The sequence below is a fragment of the Aythya ferina genome, assembly GCF_964211825.1.
Source record: "Aythya ferina genome assembly, chromosome: 1".
Lineage (NCBI taxonomy): Eukaryota > Metazoa > Chordata > Aves > Anseriformes > Anatidae > Aythya > Aythya ferina.
In genome coordinates, this window is record NC_140296.1 from 162355361 (window position 1) to 162378951 (window position 23591).

Genomic DNA, 23591 nt, shown 5'->3' on the forward strand with positions numbered 1-23591 from the left:
AGGGCTGATATCATGAGTTTTGTAGAGAAGACTATTAGCCTGGATGCAGATGGATGGGCTGATAAAACCCCATGATACACAACAATAGTGCTGACTGAGTTTTTTGTACTGGTGACTAGACCGATAGAAAACAGTAAATTACATTGTCTTATCATGCAGGATCAGCAAATTTATACAAGAACAGAGTCAGAATTCAGTGCTTGTGAGCCTCCTCCTCCCTTTCCTTCACCAGAGCAACATGGAACAAGTAAGTATAAATGACTACCCCCCTCTCAACACTGAAAATGCATTTTTACTTTACTAAAGTAGATTTGTTTAAGGTGTGGTTAAGGCTTATTGGTTACATGCTATTTCTCATGATTAGCCTGAAATCAAGTCTTCATGTGTTTGTAGTCCACTCAGCACCCTGTCATCATGCATTGAAGTGTTTAGGTCACTGGATGCTTGGCAGGAATGCCTATGCCCAGGCTGATCATTGCCCCTTTTTATGGGGAAGGTTTGTAGAAGTGTTTATACAGTGCTTACTTCCCTTGCTGCTGTAGTCAATTCACCTAATTCCTTGCAGCTTTTGAAATAATTGCTCTCTTTAACTTGTACTTCATGCACCCCAAATTCTAAGGCATAGCATCTGGACAGAATATGTGTGTGTATGTATGTAGTGCGTGCTGTGTAATGGGCAGTGCTTCATTAGTCTGTTGCAGGATAAAAGGCAAACATTGTACAGCACTATTAATCTGTTGCCATATCTCTTCTTTCCATTCCAGTCTCCTTTGACTGTTAAGGATCCCACCTATGAGTACAGAGGTGTATCTCAAAACTGAAACTTCTATAAAATCCTAAATTCTTCAGGCATGCAGAGCTCTTCATGGTTTAAGCCTTTGCAAACTGTTAATTAAGTCAAGCACTGAGGATAGTGGTAGACTTAGTAGCCTGGGGTCCTGTTTTCCTCTCTGCCCAACCTTGTTTTCAAACATGTAGTCCCATCTAATAGGAATGAATGTATTCATTTTTTCAGCCTCATTGCCTGGATCCTTGAATCAAGGTTTAGGTCTTGTTTTTCATTAAATGATAGTGCAGATACTCAATGAGAGGTTTTGGGTTGTGGAAAGAGCTCCTAGGCAGTAGTTTCTGCTTTGCAGGTGGTCATTTAGTTGTTCACAGATGTTTTTTTAAATTTGTGAATCATTAGGAAACTATATATAATTACTATTCAGAGAGATCATACAATTAAATGTTACTGTTAATGTTCATTTCACAGATTAAAGAAAGACTGCTTTTTAAAGCTGTTATTTTTTCTGATTTTTGAGTCATCTGAGAAAAGACAAAAAAGAATTTTTCATTGCAATAGCACTCCTCTCTAACTGTGCTTGTGTCTAATTGAAAGGTTGTAAGTGCTTCTAAGATGTGATGATTGCATTGTATATGTCCTCCTAATTTTTTTGCTCTCATTCAGTATCTGTGATCCGAGTAAAATACAGCAAAGAGGTTAAGTTCACCCTCTGTCATGAAATACTTCCCAAGGAAATATCCCAAATAATCTCATGAGGTTTTGGTAGTTATTGACAAATCTCTGTCTCTTTCAGGATGCAGAGATTGACATTCTGGAAACAGTGCAGAACTTGCTGAGACATTGCTCAAACCCTGCAAGCTTTCTCAAACCACTGGCAAAGCTTTTTTCTGTCATCCAGAACAAACTGTCTCGACAGAAGTTGTGCTTGGTATTTCAGGTATTGCATTTTTATGTGTCTTTCTGTGCATTTTTTCCTTGTTTTAACAGAGCAAGAACAAAATAAATGCCAGGATTTATCCTTATTGTACATGAGCTTAAAAACCTTTTCAGTCTCTATCATCTGTTAAGTGGAAGTGAACTAACAGAATCACATATGGTACACACTAACAAACTGTGAGAACACTTGTAAAACGTTTGGGTTGTAGCCGTGTTGGTGTGAGCATTTCCAGGGTTCTGTTGTATAAGAGAAGCCAAATAAAGCACACTGGCTTTCAGCAGCCTGAAGCTGATTTTAAGTCATATTCTTCTCTCAAAGATTTTTAGCAGTCAGGCTGTTTTATACTTCTTTGAAGAGACTTATATAACTTTTTTTTTTTTTTTCAGTAGGAAAATCCAGGAAACCCTCAATGTAGATATTTAAAAACTTAGGAAACTAAGACACACATATTTCCTACTTACAGAATAATGACAGTGATGGCAAAATGGCTCTTATTAAGCTTGTAACAGGACTGATATTGTCACTTTAACTACTTGAGATTAAAAAAAAAAAAAGTAAAGTCTCAAGTCCTCCAAATTTCTAAAAACTATAACAGTTAAACTGTTTTCTTTTATGTCCATTTTTAGACTTTATCTGATTTGGACAGTGAATTGAAATACATTACTGATGTTGTTAAGGTACGTTCCGTTTTTTTGCTCACTTTTTTCCTCAACATTGTGTTGTAACGTTTCTAGCCTTTTTCATGAATGACTTATTTCTCTCTCAGCTGAATGCCTTTGATCAACGGCATCTTGATGGTATCAACTTTGATGTACGTCTGTCAGCATTCCAGTCAATCACAGCCCACATCAAAGAAATGCAAGCAGTGGATATCAACTTCCTGATCCCCGTTATGCACAACTGCTTCTATACTATCCAGGTTGGCTAAATGTGCTTTGTGCATCCTGTTTCCATACTGAACCTAACTTCCAAATTCTCTCCATCGACTGTTTATATGACACTGCAAAACATTCAGAGAGCACGTGTCTTCTCACAAACACCTGTTTTTAAGTTTCTTCCACTCGCCTTTTCCCCTATTTGTCCCGAACTGCAAATATGCTGCAGCAAGGTTAAACCAAGTGCAGTGCACCTGTCTATCAACAGGTGGCCTGGAATTGTCTGGTCAATTTGTGCTGTACAAAAGGCATATTACAGTCTTGACAAGCTGTTTTCCTTTTTGTTGCCATGTGTTCTGGTTGTGTGGGCTTGCTTGTGAGTCTAAAAGGATTTTTCCTGTTTGGAAAAGTGGGCTTTAGTTTGGAACTAGAACTTCTGCAAGAAGGTTTTTGAGTTGGTAGAATTGTTGGATCACTACAGGCTTTGGTATGGTTCAGTCTTTAGAGGAGAAAAAGGTGTCATACCCAGACTCATGCTGTACTATTTCTTCATCCATTCAGCTAGGGGATATGGCTCTTAGTGACAACGCAAGCCTTTGCTTGACCAGTTTTATCCACCGCCTGGCAGAAATCGACCATACAGAAGACGACTACAAAGAGCTAATCCAACACACTCTCCTGGAGTCTGTGAGAAGGGGGCTGAAGAGTAAGACTGAGGTAAGGCACTGTTACGTGGTAACATCTCCAGCTGTCTTCAGGACGCCAGGGCATCTGAGACTTTTTATAGATGAGTCTTTATCCTAGCAACAGACACAAAGAAATACAGGTGCCCACTGTAATCAAAATTACCCTTGATTTGAAATCTTACAAAAATCTTACAGAACTCTGCTGTTGTATGTTTCTTTGCTGTTGTTTAGCTTTTCTCAGTTGTAGCTCATTCTTTGGAGGGGAGACTTAATTTATGTGCAGTCCAAAATACAGTTGTGTTTGCTGATACCAAAGAATAGAACCTGTAGGCCTAAAACACTTTGTAAGTGACAGCATAGCTGATCTGAGGAGTGTGTAGCTGCCTTTACAAGGAGTGCTGAACCTTCACTGCTTGCTCTTTGCAGAACATCCAGCAGGACTATACATCATTGCTTTCCTGCCTCATTCAAACATTCCCATCAAATCCTGAATTCCGGGACTTGGTCCAGCTAACCAATCGCCATGATCCTGACATGGACTTCTTTGAGAATATGAAACATATGCAGGTAAAAGGCAACATACATTCCCTAATGCCTCCCTCTCCTTACCAAAGTAAATGCATTTTACTGTGGAGTAATGTTTTCCAAATCACCTATGCTGTGTCTTTAAAGAATTGAACCCATACCATTAGATGTCATTAAAAAATAAAAAGGGTTGTGGTCATTGAAGTCACATTGATTGTGAATCAATGTTACAATTCCTTAGTATTTCTATCTATAAATACCTTGGTGTTGTAATTTAGCTGCACTGTTTTGTATGTCTTTCTACTTTAGCTTTAAAAAGTGCAAAGTGTTTTTAAGTGCTTGTTTGTCTCCTTGAGTAGACATCTCCACCTTACAACCCGTGTGTGATCCAGCACACAGACAGCAATAGTGTTCTGAGAATCCTGAAGATGACATAGCAGGGAGCAGAGTGATTTCTGTGTTGTTATATTTTTTTATTCCCAGTCCTTTGAAATATAAATGCTGCACAAAGCTTGGGTACCTGTTTTTTCTTGTTGTAAAATGAAAATGCATCATTTCTTCTGTTTCCAGAAACGCAATCAGAGCATTTGGTGCATTTGTAGTTATACGGTGAATCTAAATTCTCTTCTTGTAACTTATCAGGCCTTCTCATTTTGTATCAGTTGCCTCTCTTGTCTGATACCTGAAAATATGACATTCTTATGCCTGTGAATTCACAGTGAAATATCTCACTGAGTTGGAATATTTATTGAAACAAAAAGCTAGTGAAGACCCAGACATAAATGAAAAGGCCATGTCCTCTTCTTGGAAATGACTGTACTGTGTTTGTCATTACTTCAAATTGAGCCACCTTCATGTATGGGCTTTCTTGTGCTAGCTGTGACTCAAGGGCAACCTCATTCACTGTCTTTGGTGTTTGGCTCAGATCCACAGGAGGGCACGAGCTCTGAGGAAACTGGCTAAACAGCTGACTGAAAAAAAACTTGTGCTGTCTTCCAAATCCCTGCAGAACTACATCATGCCTTACGCTACTACTGCTGTTTTTAGTGAAAAAATGCTTAAGGTAGGCTTTTAAATTTAATTTAATATTTTCATTTTTCTTGTAGTGTACTGTTAGTGGGTTGGAGTTCTATGTGTGTGTGTGTGTGTTTTGTGTGTGTGTTTGACTTGGGGTTGTATTCAATTGCATTTTTGTAATCTGTTTATTTTTTTCCACTCTGTCTCCAAACTGCTCTCATCATGTTCAATTGTTCGAATAGTCGCTATTTAACAGCAGAATATGTGTGGTAGGGAGCATAGGCTGTACACCCAGTAACTGAGGCAGTAATAAATACCTGGAAATCTGCATTGTGAGCTGTGATTTTTTTTTTTTTATTTTTTTTTAATCTGGGAAGTGACCTAAAAGAGCTGAGTACCTACCATCCCCACTAGACAGTTACTTTTTCTGGCTCTTGTTGCTTTGAGTAGAGTATACTTCAGAATGCATGAATGCTAACAGCAACTGTATTTCTGCTTTTTGGGCAGCATGAAAATATGGTAACAGCCTCTGTTGAAGTTGTTGGAGCTGTCTGCCGACATCTGTCATGGTCAGCATATTTGTACCACTTAAAGCATTTCATCCATGTCCTGCAAACGAGGCAGATCGATCCAAAGCTGGGAGTCAGGTGGGTACTGTGAACTGGTACTGAATGCTGCTGTAGGTTCCTCCAAAAACTAAACCAAAATTCAGTGTCTTAAGGAACATCACATGAATTTTAACCTCTTCACAGGCATGAGAGAGTGCCCACCTTGGGGTGGGCTTATTTAAATGAAAGTGGACACGGCTTTGCAATTCAGCGTGACTGAGCTGTGAAGGATTAACAGGTTGTTGCTTTCTCTCTCATGCTGTTTCACTCTGTGCCTGTAAGCATTGGCAATTTCTGCTCCTGCTTGGTTGTACCTGCTCTTGGGTACTTCCATTGCTCCAGTACCACTGTCTGTGAGGTTTCACAGTGAGCTAGGCCACAGAATGCATCTAGCTGAAAAGCAACCAGTTTCTCTTTCCTAATTAGTTATTTCAAGATAAACCTCTTCAAGCCTTACTGTCACTGAGTCTGAGATTTTTTTAAATGCATTTTTAAGACCTTCTGTTGTTTAATTCTATGCAGCCTCTCCTTGTGTGGAGAGCTAATCTCTCTTTGTATGTTTCTTCTGCAGCTTGTTAGAGACAGTGCTGGAAGCCTTTCACTTTGACCATGAAACGCTTGAAAAACAGCTTGTGACCATTGAGAACCAAGGTAAGCTTTCTGCTGCTGGTTATAGAGACACTCCCTTTAATTGCTTGAAGTGCAGCTAATTGACATTTTTTTACTTTTGAGGTCAGCTACTCCCAGCTTTTTTAAATGTGCATGTTGGAAAGCTAGTTTTAACTTCACTTCTCAGGAGCAATGCAGACTGACCTCCTACGTGCTGACACAGTGAGGAGAGGTGAGGGGAATTACCTCCTCATTACCTCTCTATCCCAGATCTCCATAAGCCAAACCAGCCCAGCGTGGGTTTCTGCTAATCTAGGAGGTTCTCCACAGTCTGCACATACCCAAATGGTTGCTGCAACATTATTGTCCTTGCTCTTGGCCACTCTAATTGTTATCTGCAGCTTGAGCAACATGCTTTATGGCCTTGCTTTCCCTGTGGTTTCATGGGAAGAAATTACATCTTTGACTTGTCCACCAAGGTGGTTATCTATCCTGTGGCCTTTGGGATATTCTGAGCAAGAAGGAGGACATTGCACAGCTGTGCTTGTCAGAACCTCTTGCCTTGTGAAATGACCAAAGGTAAGGGAATGACACTTCCCTAAGGTTCAAGGGCATTGACCTTTGTTAAACTGTTACTGGAGTTCAACCAAAGAACAGCCTACTCTTTGCTTTAAGCCTAGCCCTGAGGGGTGATTATCAGAAACCAGCATGCCACAGTTTCTCTACCCAGTAAAACAACTCAGTGTTTACTGATTGTTTGCTGTTACTGTAGGAGCTCTGTTCAGGTCAAAGACATCACAGGAGTCTGTTTTGAGGGCTTGACTTTTGTGGCCTCCTGTATTTACCTGTGATTTTTGACAATTACTTGACAGAAGCTGCTGACATGGATATTGAGCCAGTGGTGGAGGGTGAAGAAGCCATGGAGCTGGAACAGAGTGAAGGGGAAGAGGAGGGGGTTGAGGAAAATAAAGGGGAGAATATCCCTGAGCAGCCCACAGAACCTGCGCTGGTCCAGCCTGAACAGGCAGCTGAGACAGCTGAAGACACTGAGCAAGTGGCCAAACCTGTTCCTTTCTTACCCCGAAATAAAGAAGAGCTGGAGTGTTTGATCAAACATATTCAAGATACAGTTGTAGTCAACATCTTGCCTAAATTGCACAGGTTAATTGTTGCAAAGGTAAGGAGCTGGCATTGGAAAGGCAGTTTGCAGGCCTGAGCTGCTACTGTGAGGGTTGAAGTGATACTGGAAAGAGCCCTGGTAAAATGCAACATATTAAAAAAAAAAAAAAAAAAAATGACACAACTGGAGAGAGGCTGCCTGAAAAAATGAAAGAGGCTTCATCCCATTTGGCATGTCATCAAGATTGCTGACCAACCCTCTGGTCAGTGTGGGTGCGAAACAGCTCGTTTAGTGCAGCCTCTTGAACAGTTCTTGTCTACTTGCTAGCACCCAACTTAGCTTCTGTATTGAACATGCAGGGATTCATCTTGCCTGTCCTTTAGCTGTCTGTTTTTTTCATGTAGTTAGCAGTGGACAGCACATTACCATATCAGCCTCTTCGCAGGATTTGCTGAGAAAAAGCAGGATTTGTTTAAAAGTCTGTTTGTTACACTTCTTTATATGACAAGTGTATTATCTCTTGTTCTGTCTTAAAAAGGTTAAAAGAGATGAGGAACACAAGCTTGTGAAATCCAGCGTTGTGAATGACGATGAGGTAGTTCGTGTTCCTTTAGCTTTTGCAATGGTCAGGGTGATGCAGTGTCTTCCCCAAGAAGTGATGGAAGCCAACCTGCCAAGGTAGGTTCCAGAAGATCTCCTTGAATACCGTTCATTTTGCTGGGATTGAATGCAGGCACCTTTCTTAAGCTGTGGTTATGCATGTGGCTAAATCCAGGAGGGGCCTTCTGACAGGTGTTAAATACTTTTTTTTGGAAGCACGTTTTCCTAGTTGCATTCCCCTTTGCATTTGCCTGCTGTAAAGCTAAGTTTGAAAGGGTGTTGGTAAATCCTTAAATGAGCGCAGAGCTATGAAGCAGAGTGCGGAGGTAGGGGTAGCAGAGCTGGAGAGAGAGTCGTGTACAGAAGGAAAAGACAGTCTCTAAAATCTCTTGAAGGACAATGGGTATGTGACTACAAAGCCTGTGGGGTTGGCTTTAAGCATGTCTGTGCTTGTAAAAACATCCCTGAAAGTAGACTCCTTGGCTAGCAATGTAATTAGTTCTGTGTTTGAGAGTGAACTAAACTGTCTGTCTGTGTTTCCAGCATCCTGCTGAAGGTCTGCTCGTTTCTGAGGAACAGATTTCAGGAGATCCGGGATGTTGCCCGCAACACCCTCACTAAAATCATGGAAGTATTAGGAGTGCAGTACCTTATGTACATTTTAAAAGAGATGCAGTCTACTCTTGTCCATGGGTACCAGGTAATGCTGAAATTCTTCATTGCTCTTTGTAGGTTTGTTGATTTTGTTGTTGTTGTTGTTGTTTGTTTTTTCATGTGTTACAAGGAGAAACCAAAGGGAAATTGTTACTGAAATTGTTTTGCACTGGGGGAATAGCTTGGTATTATACTACTAAATACTACTCCTAGTGCCTGCATCAGTCCTTGTTATTCCAAGTATGCAAACATATGTTAACTGAGGGTCTGTACCCAAAGAACTGTTAGTCTATGCAGAGAAGAGGATCTCCATTTCCCAAGAGTTGAGATATCGAGGTGAAGAATTAATTTTTTGTTCCAATAAAATTATTGGGAATGTTTTCATTTGGGCCAAGCAAAGTTTGAGGTGAGTTGCCACAGGGACTATACAGACAGTATGCAGTGATGCTAATTGAAGTCTTGCTTCCTACATCCAGAGCCAAGGCCCTAACTATTAATTCACCTTTCTTCTTTCCATGGTGGTTTGTGTAAGAATAATTTCTGACATGAATTACCACAGTGGAATAGTGGGAGCTTCTAGCTACAGTAACAATGAAAGCACTGATTATCACAGCCTAAAAACGGCAGTAAGAGCACTGGAGAAAGAGGAGATTCCTGCCCTCTGCCAGTGTGTGGAGAAACGGGGGTCCTTTTCCTGCTGCATACATGAGGATTCCTATCCTCCAAGTATTTTTTCTTATAGCAAGAGTTCATTTGTAGTGTGAGTTGCAATGCCTTTGCTGTGGGAGTCTGCCTATCCAGTAAGAATATAAGAAGAATATAAGTCAAGAATTCCATGCAGGATATTGGAAACATGATCTGTTCTCTTTATCTCTAGCTCCATGTGCTGACTTTCACTGTGAACCTGTTACTGAAGGGCCTTACTCCAAAGCTGAGTGCTGGCGATTTGGATCCCTGCTTAGATATCCTGATTGAGGTAAAAGCTATTCAAGATTGAAGGAAACATCATTGTAAAATGCATGGGGGAGAAGGAGGCAGGAAAAGGTTGTGTGTAGATTGCCTCACAGTTGGTGGCAAACAGGGCTGATTGTGCTTGTACTGCAGAATTGGGAGGTTGGTTCAAGATTAGGATACTCAACTGTGTTTCCCTGTGGTCTAAATGGCTGAGCAATAGTAAACAGATACCTAGGCAATGCAGTCCATGGAGCTCAGCCGGCCACCCAGAAAGGGGTTTATTTGCATGTCTTGGTCTGACTGGAATCCCGCTTCTTGTATCGCAGTGCCACAGAGGGGAGTGAAAACAGTTTCCCCATCTGGTGTGCTCAGCCTGGTGCCTCTTGTATTGACAGAGGAAAGGTGGGCATGATTCATGGGCAACCCAGAGAACTGGGCTTTCTGAAGCTGGAGAAAAATAGTGTGGTTCTGGTGTTACTGGGAGAATCTGGCTCTGCTTTTCTGCTCGTCTCATTGATTTCTCTTGGCTGCTTTCCAAAGATTTTCAACCAGGAACTGTTTGGGGATGTAGCTGAAGAAAAGGAAGTGAAGGGAATTGTGTCCAAGGTCATGGAAGCACGCAAGAACAAGAGCTACGATTCCTATGAAATTCTTGGAAAGTACATAGGAAAGGGCCAGGTGACAAAATTAATTCTTCCACTGAAAGAGGTAAGAAAAGGCAGCCGGAGTCTTGCTTTACTTTGAGTACTCGGTTCTGTATGGTCTAGAAGAAACTCTAGAGCTTCCAGGTGTCTACTGTGACATTACCTACACAATCCCACAATGGCTCCCCATTTTCTTTGTGGAAGGCAGTATGCACCCAGCTCATAAAACAGAACTTTGTTATTGATGGCCAGGGCATCAAATGGTGTTTTGGGAAGCTTCCCCCACTAGATGGCAAACATCCCACTGCATGTGCTCCGTATGCTCTCCTTCTGCCAACTCTTGTTAATGCTGTTTACTCTGAAGTTTCAAAGACTTGCAATGATACTCTGTGACTGGATCCCTTGCACATGAAGGAAATGTCACCAAAATATATTAAGAGTCTGTTTGAGTAGAGTAATTGCCTTTACAGAGATGCAATTTTTTGAGTGGGGTGCAAACCCGTGCAGAAATGGAGCCCTGTTTGGTCACAAGCTCTGGTGTGTCTTGGGGGTGACAGGTGAACTGTCTGGAGTCTAAGAAGTGGTTGGATAAAAAAAAGGAGGGATGCTGGAGCAGAGCTGAGGCAATAGGAGAGCTTGGGACTTTAGGCAGCAGGTGATAGAGGAGTTGCTCTGGCTTTTCCTATGATTTCTGAATACACATGGCAGAGCACTGCCCCTCGTGACTCTCATGTTGCTGCCTTTGTAGGTTCTGGAGAGCACCACAAAGCTGAAGATAGTCCGGAAGGTGCATGAGACGCTGCGTCACATCATGGCAGGGCTGATCTTCAACTTGGACATGAATGCAGAATATCTCCTCCTCCTCAGCCACGGTCTCATCAGTGAAAATTTGCCTCTACTAACTGAAAAGGCAAAGTAAGTTCCAGTTTACCCAGCTGGTCTGTTAATGGCTTGGAGGTTTGGTTGCAGAAATGACAGCTCTCAAAGCCAACAAATCAAATGTGTGAGGGTTTCCTTCTTTTCATGTGCCCTTTGTTTTTGATGTAAGCTAATTATTTGGGCAGCCAGAGCACAAGGAGAGAGCTTAGAAATGGAAGTTATCACTTCCTGAACTAATGGAAGTCTGTTCTTGCAAGTGCTCATGGTCTTGAGTAAGGCTCTGTTACCATCTGGTAACAGAATGTAAATGTTTGTATGTAGGTACAGGTGATGGTGTCAGGACGAAGCTACAAACTAGCATATAAAAGGTGATTGAGGCCTTGGACATTTTCATGGTGTCAGGAGCAAGAGAAACTGTGGCCTGTCACTATCACTTCAGGCAGTAGAACCGTCAGATTTCCTCTCCATTTGGTGGTGTCACTGCTCAAAACAGGTTTGGGCATCTTGCCTTTCCCCTGTGTTATGTGGGCTGGCTTGCAGTAGGATCTGACAGTTGTTTGCAGACTTCCTGTAGCAGTTTTTAAAAGCTATCAGAAAATTCAGTAAATCATTGGTAAATCATGCGGTGAACATATGTGTTTGAAGGAACTACCAAGGTTCTGTCTTGTTGGCTGAGCAGAACGAAGTGGAGAAGTTACACAAATCAAGGTGCATCTGTTAGCTTTTTAATAGTGACGTTGCTCTCAAGTCTTAGTGTCTTGTCTGTCATGTTGCTCTCAAATTCAGATCAGTTCACTGTGTTCACAGATCTGCTTTTACTTGCTCTGTGGGTAGCAGCTGAGCACAGTCCAGCTCTTTCTGCTCCCAACAGCAAGCTTGTTGTGGAGAGGGTTGAAAACTGAATTTTCACCTTTGCTGTACACTGTTTTTCAGAACAAAAGTTGCCCCTCCTCCAGATCCTCGACTGCAGCCAGAAAGCTGCCTGCTGCTCCCTCCCACTCCTACAAGAGGAGGGCAGAAAGCACCCATCAGCAGAAGGACAAACATGCTTATCTTGGTTGATTCAGGACTTAGGGTAAGGATTTCCTCAAATACAAAAAGAAAGCTCTGAGATTCAAATTTTTGTTAAGAGTATCCAAAAGAAGGTATTCGATACGTTGCATAAAAACACAGCCACTTGTCTTGATTTTGTTTTCCATATGGTAACTCTAGTGATGCCTCTTGGAGAATTAAAAAAAAGTGCTTAGCCTGTTGCAGATATTTTAATGGGATGTGGCCCAAATTCTACTATAACCCAAAACGATGTGGGACTTTACTTATTTGAGTCACTGTCTGAGATAAATGTCCTGTGTTTTCCGTGCCAGCTGCTACACATGAGCATGAAGAGTTCCAAAATAAATTCTTCTGACGAGCATGTTTTGGAAATGTTAGACCCCTTTGTTCAGCTGCTCATAAACTGCCTGCAATCCATGGATGTCAAGGTACAGTTCTGGATGGAGTCTGTCTCTTCTGCTAACAAAGGTCCTGCCCCCAAGTGTCATGTTGCTGTTGATCTACAAGAGCAGAGAAAGGCATCCCATTTTCGAACCTAATTTCACAGGTGTACAGCTAAACAAGTTGAGGATGATATCCCAAGGGAGAGGAGGGATTGTTACTGATGGAGGACTGAATGCTCTGCCCCTAGTGCTGCTAGTTGAAGTGTGGATGAGTTCTCCTGGAGCATGTTCATACAAGTACTTTGCAGACCGTCTGTGAGGAGCTTCATGAGGTCCTGTGGCTGCACAAAACAGTATTGCCACCGCCATGGTTTCCTTTGGTCCAGCTCTTAAAATCTTTATTCCCAACACTACAGATAACCTCCTAGGGTTTGAGTAAGCGTAGGAGGAAAAAATATTAAAGCCCATGTTTCCTGGGAATGGAAGTCATGCATCAGACACCATGAGATACCTGGAGCAGGGCTTTCAGGTGACCTGGGATTTTGCCAGAGTAACTCCTGTGCCTTGAAGGTACCTCTGCTTCAGAAGAGTTCCTGCCATCTGGTGTGAATCAGCACGGTGTTAGTGCCTTTACCTAGTAAAATCAGTTAGGGAATTAGGGAGTGGCAGATAGCATTCTTAGAACTAAAAAACCCTTTGTTTTGCATACAAAAGTTTTGAAAGAATAGCTAATTCCCTTTTACCACAGTTGCAGATAGTTTGACAACATTAGTAAGCAGAGAGAGAAGTGTTCTTTCAGTGCCATTGTACCCATGTGCTGACCTTTGACTCTTTCTTACAGGTGATAACTGGTGCTCTGCAGTCCTTAGTATGGATTTTAAAGTTCCCTTTGCCTTCTGTCAATACAAATCTGGAATCACTAATCAAGCAGCTTTTCCTCTTGCTGAAAGAATTTGCCAAGACAGGAGTAGCCAAAGGCCAAAATTTCCACCTGGTTGTGAACTGTTTCAAAGTAAGTCAGAGCTGGGTCTGCTCACTTCTACTTTAGGATTAACTTTGTAGAATGAGACTTTTTCCACTGCAGATCCTTCCTGCAACTGGTCCTGGAGAGTTTGTCTGGAGACTCCAAGGCAGTGTGGGAAATGTATTCTTGCTCTGATTCTTTCCTAAGTCCGGAGTTAGAGAAAGTTACCCCTTTGGAGCTATGCTCCAATGCACAACTTGGAGCTCACAGTATTTTATAGAAACATATTTGCCACCTTTATTCCCTGTAGGAGTGTCATGTTACCACCCTGTCTTCTGAGAGGCATCAGTTTTGTGCCTGAGTAGTTTGCTTTTAACATGATTCATTGGACTGAACCCTCATAGCTGAAGTGAGACAAGGGAAGAGAGCAATTAATAGTAGTGATAACTACTGTTACTGAGTGCACGGTCTTCCTTGAGATGTCTTCTAAATGCATTTCTGAATTTATTACAGCTTCGTGGTCATAGGGGAAACTGAGTAATTCACACTGAGTCCTAGTGCCAAAATGATTTTTTCTCTTCCTGTCTGCGTTCCTGTGACATGGCTCATGTCTGTGAGCCTCCCCACTCATTTCAAGGACTGGATATGTGTATTTCCTTGTATTCAGTTTTTGTCTCAAAATTGCCAGCTGAAATCAAAATGATGAGAACAGTGTTAGCTGCATGTTTCAGAGCACCAGTTTGTCCTTTCAAACCCAAGTCTTATAAATAGAGTCAGGTTTTGAGGTGGGCGTATGTTTTATGGCACTGTGTGTGTATTGACAACATGCAATTTGATTTTGCAGTCTGTAACAATACTCGTGAAGAATGCAAAGAGCCATATAACAAGCAAACAGCTCCAGGTGTTGCTTGGCTTTGCTGAAGAGGACATCTATGATTCATCACGCCAAGCCACGGCTTTTGGCCTTCTCAAGGTATTTCTGTGGAACACGTGTATGGGTTTTGTGAGCCACTGGAATGGTAGAGATTTTAGCTTTTGGTGGAAGTTTGTAAGATCTTGTTAGGAACAGGCCACAGAATGCTATTAAAGTTCTCTGCTATAGAAAAAGAAGAAAAAAAAATCTTTCCTGTTTAAGTTTTAGTCACTGTTTAAAGTTGTTTGTGAGGCTTTTTTTATATACGTGGTGTGTATGAGGATGCATTTGGGTGGCAGAATGTTTTTGCTAAAGAATCCATGTCCATAACCATTAGACCAGATACTCTGTGTCCTCCAAAAGAAGCAGATATGGATTTGCAAGCCACCTTTTTTACCTTCTGTGTGTGTGTTTATTTTTTTTATTTTTTTAAAAAGTCCTTCTGGCTACGTTTGAAGATGTACACCAGTCAGTGTTAACGTACCACCTGATACCAGTGTCGTCCCAGGTTATAATGCTATATGTCATGCCGTGCAAACAAAATTACATGAATCCAACTGTGCTGTCACATTTTCAGGCTATTTTATACAGGAAGCTGATTGTCCCTGAAATTGATGATGTGATGCAGAAGGTTGCCCAGCTGGCCATCACGGGCCAGAGTGAGCCGGTGCGAGTCCAGTGCAGGCAGGTGGGTAGAAAGAGAAGTCTCTCGTGTTACTTTACTTACAGCTGCCTCACAGGCTAGAGGGTTTAATGTGGCCGTTGCAGCTCTCACATAGATGTGCTTTAGCTTGACTGAATCCCCAACCCTGTTTCTTCATCTTCCTAATCCTTGTCCCCTTGTTATCTGGCTGGTTTTACTGCTTGTGACTGATCCATAGCAGAACTACACACTGCTTGCCTGTGGTAAAACTGCTTGTCATTGGCATACCTTCAGAGAGCTGCTCAACAGCAGTGACACAGTTCCTCCTTGGAAGGCTTTTAGGCCCATGTAACTAAGAATCTTGCCCTTTTCTGTATCCTAGCAGAAGAAAGTTTGCTGCAAACCGCAGTTCCTTCCCACTACTTCTTCCCTCTTTCTAAGCTGAGAGCAACCAAAAGTTGGAATTGGTTGCTTCATTTCAAGCATTAAAAAGTAGGAGCTGTGCATAGCCAAGTAGAGCTTTTCCATAGTTATTAGATGGATTTTGAGGGATGCTGAATTTCTATTAGCAGATGCCTTGACAAGTCATGGTAATACTCTAAAGACTGATCTAGCAGTTGTCAAATGCCTGTAGATGTTATTCCAGAATTGGAGCTTGAGAGCAGCTGATCCCTTGTGGAATAAGAACTGGCACGTGCAGAAGGAAGGGTTTATTCTCATAAATGTACTGCTCCACAACTGGATTTTCCTTGTAACCTTCTTACATGCTTTTCCAAGTGTTTCTTGGTAACCCCTTTCTGTTGTTTTGTTTTGTTTTCAAGATTTACTTGAAATATGTTCTGGACTACCCCCTTGGTGACAAGCTGAAACCCAATTTGGATTTCATGCTCGCACAGCTGGAGTAAGTTTATATTCCCTGCATCTCTTTCTCTCAGTACAGAACCTTGTTGCTTTATATATGACTTCAGTAGCCTTCGTGTGTGCTGCTCATGAGGAGGAGTGGGTGTGGATGGAGTGTTGATTTTCCTACCTATAAAACACTTCCCCTTTTTCAGAGGTGGATGTTTGAGAAATAAAGCAATTATCTCTCCCCTGTCTCACAGCTGGTTTTGTTGCTGTTTATCTATGTAAGCAAAGGTGCTGTTGTTTGCTTAGTGTTTAACCAGCTTGTGAACCAGGTGAACTAGAAAATCCAGAAAGAGTAAGGGAAAGTGCATTTATCTGACTACTGTCCCTTTGCAATGGTCTCAACTGCAGTTGCAGGCGCAGTTGAGGCCTGCTGCACCAATTCAGCTGGAGCCATGTGCCTGAAACCTTCTTCCAAGCACAACCTCTCCTTTGCTCAAGGTGACAGTAGTTTCCTGGGCCCCCTAGCACCATAGCACAGGGCTGTTGTGTTGACCCAGGTTGGCTGGAGCCCTGCTTGCCCTCCTTGTGCCCAGTCTCTAGCAGATGGAGCTGAGTAGCCTGGTTGTTTCTCTTCTCCTCAGTATCAGACCAGGTTAAGGAGCTGTTGTAAAAAGATCCCTGCCAGCATGTGTCACTAGCATTGGCCATTTTTATAAATTGTTAGCAAATTTACAGTGTTAACCCAACCCTAATTGTTAACCATTTCCTCACAGTTATGAGTATGAAACTGGAAGGGAGTCTGCACTGGAGATGATCGCGTACCTCTTTGACATGTTCCCACAGGTAACAACCACCTCTTGGTACCAAGCATCAAGCACTTGATTCTTTTCAGCTGTTTGCAGTAACAGCATTTTCAGAGCAGTTTATTTTGGGAGCTCTTAGTAGTTCATATTATCTTTTATCATGAGCAGGACGTTCACTTATCTCCAAAAAAACTGGCTTTGCTCCAGAACAGAAATGACATGCTGGAAAGTCTGCAGTACTTCTGTATCTAATGTGCTCAGTCTGCAAGTAAAATAAAGCTCTGTCAGCAAGAGCTTGGATAAACTTAATGGTGATTTACACCAGGAAAAAACACATCCAGTTAAGGAAATGGGGTATGAATAGAAAGTGAAGTCTAGAGCTTTCTTACCATGATTTTTTCTTTTAACATTTATTAGGGATATTGTTGACTGAACTGATGTGCAATATCAGTTTCGTTGGCCTGACTGGAGAGGGAGGACCTCTAAGTAGGGTGGCTCAAAGTGAAAGCTTAAAGAATAGCTGTGCATCTATGCAGGATAACATACACAAAATGCTAAGCTGCCTTGATGCTTTGCAGCTGGAGTTTGAGCATACAGGAGACTGAGAGAAGTGCAATCAAGCAACAATATCAGAGGAAGGAAGAGAAATTCTGCACAGTAAGCTGTGCCTCTCCACCCCCGATTAGATTTAGTATCTCGTTCCAAGCAACACTATAGGGTAGCAAAGCACTGCTGTCTCTGCAAGGGAAGGGCCTTTGGGCCTGATTGCTGCAGGGCTTAGAAATTTATGCCTGTTTCAATGTGTTAGTTGTGAAAAGGCCCCTTAATATTTGACACTCAGGTTGCATCCCAGGGACACGTTAGCAAGTTGGCATCAGAGGAAGGTTGGGGCTGCTGTGCACTCCCTGCGTGCTCCACCAGCTGGACCATCCTCTCCTTTCCGTTCATCTGCCTTAACGTGGACTCTACTTGGGGCTGGAACTGGTCCTATATAATGTGCAATACCTCTCTTTACCCCTTTAAGTGCCAGAAGCTCCCTGGGGATGTAGAGCTGGCTAACGGTTGTTTCTTTCTAGGACCTCCTCCACAAATACTGCGGGCTGTTTTTTCTCTCCCTCTGCATGACGATGATAAATGATGACTCGTCCAAATGCAAAAAGATGGCAGCTCTGACGTGTAAATCTCTGCTCACTAAGATAAACAACGATAAACAAGATCTGATGTTTTCGCTGGTCATAGAGTGGTTTCACAGCAAGAAGGTATTCTTTGGAATGACTGGGTCTAGAAAACTCTATTTGGGGACTGAGGGAGATTAAGGCAAGTAGGATTGCTAATGCCGGGTGTGGTGGATTGGTGGGTTCAGTCATGTCCAATTTAAGAGTTTTAGGAAAGGAGCATGGGCAAGAGTCATCTTGGAATAAATTTTTTTTTTAAAGCTGTGCTTAACATCATACTTCTTGCTAGCAAGAAGAGAGGGAGAAATAAGGATTTGTATAGCTACAGAAATGTAGGGAACAGCCACTGCTGTAGGTCAGCCTACAGAGCTCACAGCTGCATTGCGCTGCATTCCAACAGCCCCGCTTGGGACAGGTATTTCAGCAGCTGTAGCCTTTGCTCAGGGTAAAGGTTGGAGCAAATTCCTTAAAGCTCTTCTCATCCCAGTAACTAACTGTTCATGCTTTTTTAGCCCAGATTTGCTTCATTCTGTTTCCAGCAGCTAGACAGTGGCAAACAGCCTTACAGACCTCCAATTTTGATCTGGGTGCCTGTGGCTGCTCAGTTATTCTTAAACAGGACTCAGGTGCTGCCTCTCTGCACTAGCGGAGCAAATGTTCTTTAATATTTCATCCTTTTCATCACTGCTTTTTTCAGTTCTTGTTTGTAGCTGTGAGCTGTCCGTTGCATTGTGAAGAACCAGCAAATGCAAAGTATCCCCCAGAGCTCTGCAGCTGGGAACTGGGCTAGAAGCAGCCTTTTGGCATTTCGTTTTAGGGTGCTTTTCCAGGGACAGCGTGTCCTGCCAGGTGCTTGTGTCCTTAGCTGGCAGCATCGCCTTTTTCTATAGTACTCTGAAAATGAGCTTCTCTTCAGATGATGTTGCAATAAGCAAAAATAGGAGCTCTTACCAGCTCACAGGAGCTGCAAGATTTGACTACCAAGAGGTGTGATTCTTTCTATTGGCAGAGCTTGCACAGGAGGTTGGCTGCCCAGGCATGTGGCCTGTTTGTGGAAGTGGAGGGAGTCATGTTTGAACGCCGCCTTGAAGCTGTCCTCACCTTGATTGAAAAAGAAATCAACCCAGTTCAATTTGAAGATGTAAGTCATTTTACCATGTGTGAGGATTGGGGAAGGAAAACTGAAGGAGGGAAGAAGTGTAGGAGAGATTTAACCATTGAACCTACTGTTTGGGACCGAGGAAAGATACAAAGCACACACATTTGTCCTGAAGGGCATGTCACTGACCTAGAACCATATTTTGTCTGTAAGCCCAAATTTTATGTCGTGTGTCACAGCACAAGGAGCAAAGGAACTTTGCAAAGCCACCTGGGCTGAGCCTGCAGCCATGCGGCGTAACCTGCAGGCATACTTCTTGCTCCAGCCTCTATCAAGGCTTCCACCTCTGTGGGTGGAAGGGGTAGTTGAGACAACCCTTGAGTCAAAGGCTTTTGTTTTTTTAACCTGTTTGACTTGGTGGGTTGACAGCATGTAGCCGTGTGTATGTCCAGGTAGCTTTCTCTGCTTGTGCGATCTTCACTGCAGTGGCAGGAGAGAAGGGACTTCTGGTTCTTGTTTAAAATGAAGTTAAAAACCACCATCAGAAAGAATGGCAGGATGCATATGTAGCACTGAGATGGGTTCGAATCTAGGTAGTTATAAAAGAGCCATGCTGACATCAGGTTAACCGGGAAACACATCTCATAGGTGCAGAGTAAACACGGAAGGTCAGAAATGCATCACTTGTGACTGACTGCTTTGTTGAGCGTTATCTACACTTTAACTTCCAAAGGAATTCCCTTCCTGTTCTCCAGACCGTGGCTTTGTTTTACTGAATGTCTTTATGTGCACATGATTAACCCAGAACAAGGCTGCCTCAGATTGGCATGGCATGCGATAATCCCAGAGTCACTGCGCCTGGGGAGCTGCCATGTATGTACCTGATGTGCCTGGGCACCATGCTGAACAAGAGAGGAGCCTGGGGGTGTGCAGATTGGCAGGAGATGAGAATATCTGCAGTGATGAGAAATCCTCTGTAATCACCCCCTGTGCTGCGACATGTGGGTAACGCGCTGGCGAGTTGCATCAAGCCAGCCGGTGACTGCACGTGTGGTCAGAACCTGGAGGGAACAGAGTAAAAGAGCGTTGTCCTAGCAGTGTGGGGCCTCCCAGCTGGTGGAGGCAAATCTCAGCTCAGCTTGGCTCTAGGAGTGAGAATCAAACATGTGCAAATACATCTGTAGGCATAACTGATACATGTCGTGTGCTTAATTCCCTGCGTTTGGAAAGCAAAGGGTTTGTTCAGTGATACCCGTATAAAGCAGAGAAGAATGTCTGTAATAATCTCCTGCAGAGGTTCAGTCTCCAGAGGAAATATTTTAAGGGAGCTGCTTCCCTTCAGTTTGTTACAGCAACTGGATACCAGTCAGTCCTCTGTTTCTTTGCAGAGTTGATCTGAAATTTATCTAGTAGAGTAAATAAGCACTGTCTTCCAGTCCTTGTAAGCATATTTCTGGTCTTGCTGATTTTATTAGATAACTGAAGAGGAGGAGGAGAAGGCTGCAGATAGGCTGCTTTTCAGCTTCCTTGTGCTGGTAACAAAGTTAATCTCAGAGTGCAACTTGATTCAGTTAACCAAGCATGGAGATCTTATCAGCAGTATCTGGGGTAAGTATCAAGAACTAATATGGCTGGGTTACAGGGAAGATTGCTGGTGTGCTGTGTGTTTCTTTACAGCCCAGTATAAGCAACTGAACTGCCACACACAGTTTGCATGCTGCAAAATGCTAATACATGGCAGCTACTGGACAGAGAAAGAGCAGATTTTAACAGAAAGGGTTATATAGTTGATGGAAACAATATGCCCTTTTGTCTCAGTTGCTGGGAAGTATTCCCTATTATCCCAAGAGCACATACGTGCAAAGTATTGCATTTTTGACCATAATTACAGCCTCTTAGATGAAAACTTTTAGTTCTTCTGAGAAGAGATTTCCTTGATGAGATCATACACACCAGCCAGCAAGTGATGATGTGGTAATGGCACTGCAAATACTGTGTGCCTGCCAGGATGTTAAGGCCTGGAGGTCAGTGATTCACCAAGTTTCCATATGAGTGAGATTTTACAATGTCAGGCTGGCTTATTGTCATTTTGTTGTCTAGTTTTCAATTGCTGATATCAGAAGGAGTGTTTCTGGCTGGCTTATGTCTTCAGAGAGTTCAGCCTGCCAGGTGCCTTTACTGAGATACGAGGTAACCCTTGTAAATCCCGGGTTGCTTATTGAGGCGCAGCTTGCACAAAGGCGAGACAAGAGGGCAGCTCCGTTCTCCTCTCTGAAACATCAGCAGCCTCCGTCCAGGGGTTAGATCTGACCATCTGGAGCAGGGCCAGCCCACCCGAGTCACACAGGAGGAAGTCCCCGGATATCAAAGGCAGATGAGCTGTGACGCTGAGCCCCGTGAGGGGACTGTAGCTGCTGCAGAAACATGACTGGTCAGCCAGGAGAGGAGCAAGTGTCTTTGTGTCATGCCCACCTGTCCTGCACAGTTGTCATCACTGCCAGCAATGGCCCCATCTTTAGTGGTGTGGAAGTGCTGTGGTAACGTTCCCAAGAACAATTTGATTATGTTCTGAGCAGATGATGTGGTTTATTTCCTTCACCATTTCATTGTAGTGTGTGCTGTGGGAGCTCCTAGAGGGATGGGGTTCTTCTTCTGCTCCTGCTGGACCAGCTCCTGTGCTGAAAGAGGTTTCCTTTCCCCTAGGCCATGTCCAGTCTCACCTGTGGCATCCTCACAGCTGGGTCTGGCTGACAGCTACACAGATCTTTGGCTTGTTGTTTGCATCTCACAAGCCAGAAGATCTTGTCAACAAGTGGAAGGAAAGGCAGGCAGTCAAGAAGAAAAAGCCATCAGCAGAGGTGTCCATGTCCACACTCTTCTTGACTGCTGAACTGGACAGCAAGGTAATGATGTCTGCAGTGCTCCTCCCCCTGTGCCCGCACCTGCTCCCTGGCTGGGGCATAAAAATAGGTTTGGTAGATTGGCATGTTCAGTTCTCTCCGTTGCTTCTGCCTGCTGCCTAATTGTAATTACTTAAAGCATTTGAGTAGGTGGCTGCTGCTGGGAGGGGGCTTCCCTGGGTCCTGTTCTCAGCAGCACGGCGGTTCCCTTCTGTATTGCAAGACGCAGGCAGAACTTGCACTGAGCCAACTGACTGGCCTCCTGGTGACCACCTTTGGTGACTGCAAAATGCTGCTTGGGCTTCCTGCCGCTGGCTCTGTCACAGAACGATTCCCTCCCCCTTTTTGTCTCCCCAGATGAAGGAACTCGTGTTTGCGTTCTGCCATCAGCTGCACTCTCAGTTCTTGGACCAGTCTCTGGGGGAGCAGGTAAGATCAGGAGCCTGTCTGGGGCTCCAGGAGGTGTTAACCTCCTACCCAGGGCAGCAGTGCTGCTCTCTGGAAACAGCTCAGGGCGAATACCCAGTGCCTGGCTGCTGTGCTGAAGGTGTCTGAGCAGCTGAGGTGAGGGGCTCAGACTCAGAGAGACCCAGGAAAGTCCCCCTGGTGGTGCTGGTCTGCTGGAGGGGCTGAGGGGTGGCAGAGTCAGACGCGGGAGGCACCCCGCAGCGCAGGACTGGGGTCCCTGCTGTCCAGCCCTAACCTTGGCTCTTTCATGCTGTGCTCGCTGCTGTAGGAACCTACAGTGACTGACTGCTCTGTTTCCGTGCTCCAGGTTGTAAAGAATTTGCTGTTTGTCGCCAAAGTTATTTACTTACTTGCACCTCCCTCAGAGGAAGGAGAAGCTGCAGGAGAATTTGGATGTGAAGTGGAGGAGCAGGAGCCCTCTGAAGATGAGGGAGAGCAAGACGTTTCTGCTCAAGGAGAGGGAGAAGAAGAGGACACGGAAGAGAAAGGCCAGCCAGCCACACTGATGTGGCTAATGAAGAAGCTCTCTCTCATGGCAAAACGAGAAGCAGCGTATTTCCCTAAAGTCCCTTTAAAGGTAAGAACAGGGTCAGACCAGCTGCTTTTGATGGGGAAAGCACCTGCACAGCAGTGTTGCTCTGGCTTGTTCCTTCCAGGGGACAAGATGCAGAGGGCATTGGGAGATGGTGTTGGTGCGAGGATTGTGAGGTTCTGGTGGAGAAATGACTGTTTCTCAGGGAAGGCTTGTGCCAGTCTGCTTCTCCTTTGTGCCTCCAGCCCTCTTGTGGGGTGGTAAAATGTGGGAAAGCCAAAGGCACCAAGCTGCAGGGGGCAGAGTGCTGCCTCTAGCAGTGAGGCAGTTTCCTTCTTGCCTGCCTTACACTGTCCCATACGCTTACTTTCAGAGGAGCTGCATCTTTAAGTTCCTGGGAGCGATCTCAGTGGATCTGGGAAAAGAGAGAATCCAGCCATACCTTCCAACAATCCTCGCCCCGCTGTACAGGGAGCTGAACAGCACCTATGCAGAGCAAGGTGAGCGCTATCCCTCACAAAGGGTAGCAGAGGGGAAGGTGTTAGATCTGTGCCTCAGCGTGAACAGCCCATCATGCTTTTCCTCTGTTGAGGCACAGATGCCAAAAACAGTGCACTTCACCTACTCACAGTTTAACCAAAATACCAGGAAAGGACAAGAATGTATGGACAGCTGGGACAACAATGTAAATGTTGACAAAGACTGGAGTTAAGTTAGGCAGGCTCCTGCATGCAAGTGGGTAATGCTTGAGTATGTGACCTAGTGGAAAAAGTATAGTGGTAAAGGGTGGACTCGTGGTGGCAAGGCTGACTCCTTGCTGAGGAGGGGGATGAAGTGCAGGCCTTAGGGAAGCCTGAACAAGGCTGTTGCCAAGTGTTGTTCTTCTGAATTGGCACGTTAAGGGCTGCTGT

The 23591-nt window shown here is 43.8% G+C and overlaps 1 protein-coding gene across 1 annotated transcript in view; it reads left to right on the forward strand.

The window, feature by feature from the left end:
- Positions 1-23591, forward strand: part of UTP20 (UTP20 small subunit processome component) — a 65977-nt gene that overhangs the window by 39482 nt on the left and 2904 nt on the right. The window contains exons 32-60 of the mRNA XM_084496590.1: positions 160-247; positions 1584-1727; positions 2354-2404; positions 2494-2646; positions 3164-3319; positions 3715-3855; positions 4739-4876; positions 5338-5477; positions 6010-6089; positions 6920-7224; positions 7706-7845; positions 8311-8467; positions 9299-9397; positions 9916-10083; positions 10768-10934; positions 11832-11973; positions 12263-12379; positions 13176-13346; positions 14143-14271; positions 14789-14899; positions 15676-15755; positions 16477-16546; positions 17583-17765; positions 18691-18822; positions 20256-20388; positions 21484-21683; positions 22038-22109; positions 22456-22725; positions 23054-23180. Of these exons, the coding sequence (XP_084352716.1) occupies positions 160-247; positions 1584-1727; positions 2354-2404; positions 2494-2646; positions 3164-3319; positions 3715-3855; positions 4739-4876; positions 5338-5477; positions 6010-6089; positions 6920-7224; positions 7706-7845; positions 8311-8467; positions 9299-9397; positions 9916-10083; positions 10768-10934; positions 11832-11973; positions 12263-12379; positions 13176-13346; positions 14143-14271; positions 14789-14899; positions 15676-15755; positions 16477-16546; positions 17583-17765; positions 18691-18822; positions 20256-20388; positions 21484-21683; positions 22038-22109; positions 22456-22725; positions 23054-23180 (4064 nt within the window). The remainder of the gene's footprint in view (positions 1-159; positions 248-1583; positions 1728-2353; positions 2405-2493; positions 2647-3163; positions 3320-3714; positions 3856-4738; positions 4877-5337; positions 5478-6009; positions 6090-6919; positions 7225-7705; positions 7846-8310; positions 8468-9298; positions 9398-9915; positions 10084-10767; positions 10935-11831; positions 11974-12262; positions 12380-13175; positions 13347-14142; positions 14272-14788; positions 14900-15675; positions 15756-16476; positions 16547-17582; positions 17766-18690; positions 18823-20255; positions 20389-21483; positions 21684-22037; positions 22110-22455; positions 22726-23053; positions 23181-23591) is intronic.